The sequence below is a fragment of the Alligator sinensis genome, unplaced genomic scaffold (genome assembly GCF_000455745.1).
Source record: "Alligator sinensis unplaced genomic scaffold, ASM45574v1 scaffold276_1, whole genome shotgun sequence".
NCBI lineage: Eukaryota > Metazoa > Chordata > Crocodylia > Alligatoridae > Alligator > Alligator sinensis.
Genome location: NW_005842432.1, coordinates 858,885 through 862,926, shown reverse-complemented (window position 1 = coordinate 862,926; position 4,042 = coordinate 858,885). Strand labels below are relative to the sequence as shown.

Below are 4,042 nucleotides of genomic sequence, written 5' to 3'. Positions count from 1 at the left end.
GGGGCATGTGGGCCCTGCAGGAGAGTGGTGGTAGCCCCTGCAGGGGGCCATTTGGCCCCTGTTGGGGGAACTGTGGCCTCTGTGGAGGGGCTGTAACCCTGATTGGGGAGCTGTAACTCCTATGGGGGTGGCTGTGGCCCCTGTGGGGGCAGCAAAACATATAGGTATTTAGAATTTACTTTATTATGATGATAGAGACACTGGTGGGCTTCCAAATTGCTTTAACACTGTATATATATCAATGAAACATTGCCCAACTGATTTCTCTCTCTCTCTCGTTTCAATTGTGGAGGAACATGGCTTTTGGGGTATTTTACAGAGTGACTTTGGGACTTTTTTTTTTAATCAGGGATGTTTTCTATTTTCAGTTCCTGAGAGTGAGTAGCCCTGAGCTACTTGCCAGGGCAGCTTTTTGTACAGATGAGGCCAGGACAGGGCAGCTATTTATACTACTGGGGACAGCACAGGTGCTGGCTCTAGCTCCCCCTGGCTGCAGATCCAGGAGGAGCCAGGGAGGGTTATTTTGCCCCAAGTGGCACAATTTGCCCCACACCAAAGTGCATGTCCAGGCACATGTGCTGAGGCAAAAAGCCCCGACTCAAATTTACACCGCTTCCATTTGAGCAGCTGCACGTGCATGTGCCTGCAACTTGGACGCACCCTATGATTTATATTTTCAGTTCTACCTTCCTTTGTACACATAACACCTTCACTGCCCTCTCTGACATACAGCTCTTCAACTTACTTAACCCTTTCATCTTTGTTCAAAATTCACTTCTCTGCTCTGATTGACATGTGCCTCAACACCCTACTGATTCTTGTCCACGTTAAACCTCTGTTTGATGTCTTTTTATCAGCTCTTCCTGCTCACTTATCCCAGAGGGGAGATGTTTAAATAATAATTGGAATAAATTGCCGGAATCTTTCCTTCCGCTTTCCTTTCCCTTGTTCTATCTGCTTCTCCTTCACTACTTCTAAATCCTGATTTATCTAAAATCTTCTCTTTAAGTATCAAATACTTATTCTGGTCAAGTAGTTTTTGCTTAGTGTTAGCTATGATTTTTTTTAAAAGCCCACTCAGAAATGCACTATGGATGAATTTCCCTTTTCTTTTCCCAGCAATTCAATGGCATCATATCCTGGACTGCAAAGGAAATTAGGGGGCATCATATTTAAAATCTACATTTCTCAAGCAGTAATACAGTTTTATAGTATTAATCCCAAAACATGTAGCACAGAATAGTCCCGTTGCTGTGCATTTAGATCTCTGCATGTTTCAACAATGGGTATTTTATGGCTACCATTGCTTAGTCCGCATTTTAGTATCAACTGAATTAAGTACAGGATTTCTTGCTGGTGAGAAATAAACACATGACCACAGCATTGCTTAGTGTAGAACATCTTGGGAAAGAATATAAAAGAAAAGATATGTGCATTTCAAAGAGAAGCTTGTGAAAGGTTATTAAAATCTTTTTTTCCCCTAAGTCTTAAAGAAAAGCCTTTGAAGTACATGCATGAATTGTTGAGAGAATAAGAATTCTTCCCAAACATGCAAGACAGGAGTCTGTATGAAAAACAAGGAACAAAATTTTGGCTGGCTCACAAAAGTTCACATTGTCCCTCTCTGACAACATAGACATTGGACAAAGAAAAAAGAAAAGAAGGAAGTTCTAATATTCTTTTTCAATTTCTGGAAAAAATATTTTCATTTTTTTTCCATGATAGATTTTTAAATGGCTTGCATTAATCCCTTAGTGGTGGGAAAGCAGGTGCATGAATCGCATACATTCTGTTATGGTCATTGTAAGGGACTGTCAGAGTGTTAAAAATATTTTCTTAAGTGTGCATCTTTGCTACAAGATTTCTAGATATTCTGTTAGGAAACATGAGAAAGCTGGATGATGAGTTCTCAGGAGTGTTTCGTAGCAATCTGTGTTACAAATTTGTTTTTTCTAACAGGGAATGCTTTCAACTATGTAGACTGGACAGCACTCTGAGAACACCAAACTGAAGTTTCAATAGTAAAATGACAGTAAAAAAAAAAAACTTTTGGCATTCATTCCTATCCTTGGATCTACCAATAACACTGCAATTCCTGACTTTTTACACAGATTACAGCCTTTCTATTGAAGAAATTTTAGTTTTGATGGACACAAAGCACTTTAAAAACTGTTCAGGCTTAAAGTTTAAAGAGTGTATACATACCTACAATGAACCACAATTGGTCCACCATGTGAAGGATTCAGTGTTTTGACTTTTTTTAGAAACTTCAGCATCCCTATGGGTGTGAAAGGCACTCCAAAATCAGGCCAGCTGGTAAAGTGAAGTTGTGTTACAAGCCTTGGAGCTTTACAGCCATCATGAAGCTGCTAGGAGCACAAAGACCATGAGTGTGACATAAATATATAGATAGTGTGACATAATATATAAAGATTCATAAACAGACTTATTTAATGCTTGTAGATTCTAGGGTCTCAGGTCATACAGTAAAGGCAGTGTTATGCTATATTATATAAGCCAATCAGTATAAAATTGCAATAGGTACTTTACATGAAGAATCAGATTTAAAACAGCAGGCCAAAACCGAAAGTCCTTTTTCACTTCATACAAAACTCTTAGGAGAGCCTGTAGGTATTCAGGATTTGGACCATTAAGAAAGTAAGTTGCCTAATTCTCAATGAACTGCATCATCAAAAATGTATACAAACATGTTCAGGACATGGACATGTTCAGATAAGGAATACTAGACTGCATGAAGCTCTGGGCAACTCTAATATGTTGTAGCTTATCATCCTATCTTGTAAGTTTTCTCTTTCCATTTTTAATTTATGGTTTTAGTGCTAATTATTAAGGTGCAGGCTGATATAGCCTCAAGTACCCTGTTGAAAAAAAGAAAAAAGAAAAATAGGCACAGTCAACTCTAACTCTACCCCAGTCCTCCCTAGCACCCTTGGCTCAGGGCAGGGCTGTTTCAGGTCTGTGCCCATTTGGTGCCCTAGGGATTACCCCTTGTTGACTTTCTCTCAGCATCCCTGTCCAGGTTTTATGGGACTGGGCCCCCCTCTGGACACTCTCGGTATCCTCCCAGAAGCTATGGGACCTCCACCACCCCTACAGTCCCTCCCAAACCATCAGTCTTACAATTTACAGCCTAATTCAACATAAACATTGAATCCTCATACAAGCAAAGTATTAATATACACAAAACATAAGCCCATTGGCTGGCATTAATTAAATTCCAGTGCCTCTACCTGGGATTCTTCCCCCTGCCCACCCGCAGGGGTTCCCATCAGGGTCTGTGGCTTTCTCCAGGGTCATGCTCAACTGCTGCTCTGATGGCCCTAACAAGACCCTCCCAACATCCTCAGTAGTCCCTGGCTACCCACTCCTGGTAACCAGCCCACATGGGCCAGGTTCTCCCCCATCTGGGAATCCCCCCTTCTACTTATTCCCAGGACAACCTCCCACCTGTACCCAGTGCAATGGACACATCTTTCCTAGCACCCTCTAGGTTACTACTCCGTCTGGCCTCCCCACTTGGGTGGAGGATCCCTGAGGGTTTCCTGCTGGGCCCATATTCCACCCCATAGTTCTACCAAATCCACGGAGGCCATGTCACCATCAGTCAATCTTTCTACGGAGCAGCCTCTCAATTCATCTTTACTGAGATGGGCCTGCCCCCACACTGTTTGCCCGCTAAACCTAGCCACGACTTGAGTGGCATGCCTGGGGTGTTCAGTCACTGTCTCCATACCTCTGATCTTCCCAGTGTTGTACTACTAAATGACTATGTATTGCATTAGCCCCACCATCTGGAATATCTATCCGAGTTTCCTCTAACCTACTCCAAAGCAGAAGTTCTTTACAAACACTTACAGGCCCAAAGCTGTCCATCTCCTTTCCTATAGTAGCTATTCTTGCCATCTTTTCATCTAGTCCCTTCTTGAACAGCTCTGGGGACTCAGCATCCTCACTGCTGGCTCTCTGTTGCCAGATGAGATGCAGCCTGTAGTGCCCAGTGTTGGCTCCACTGGTTCTTATC

General features: G+C 42.4%; 1 protein-coding gene across 5 annotated transcripts in view; it reads right to left on the bottom strand.

The window, feature by feature from the left end:
• The window catches only part of PTPRE (protein tyrosine phosphatase, receptor type E), a 234,036-nt gene that overhangs the window by 34,651 nt on the left and 195,343 nt on the right, over nucleotides 1-4,042 (bottom strand). For 4 of the 5 annotated variants that reach the window (XM_025211836.1, XM_025211837.1, XM_006030249.3 and 1 more), the window contains one exon: nucleotides 2,206-2,369. In XM_025211836.1, the coding sequence (XP_025067621.1) occupies nucleotides 2,206-2,369 (164 nt within the window). The remainder of the gene's footprint in view (nucleotides 1-2,205; nucleotides 2,370-4,042) is intronic. The other variant, XM_025211839.1, reaches the window with a different exon arrangement.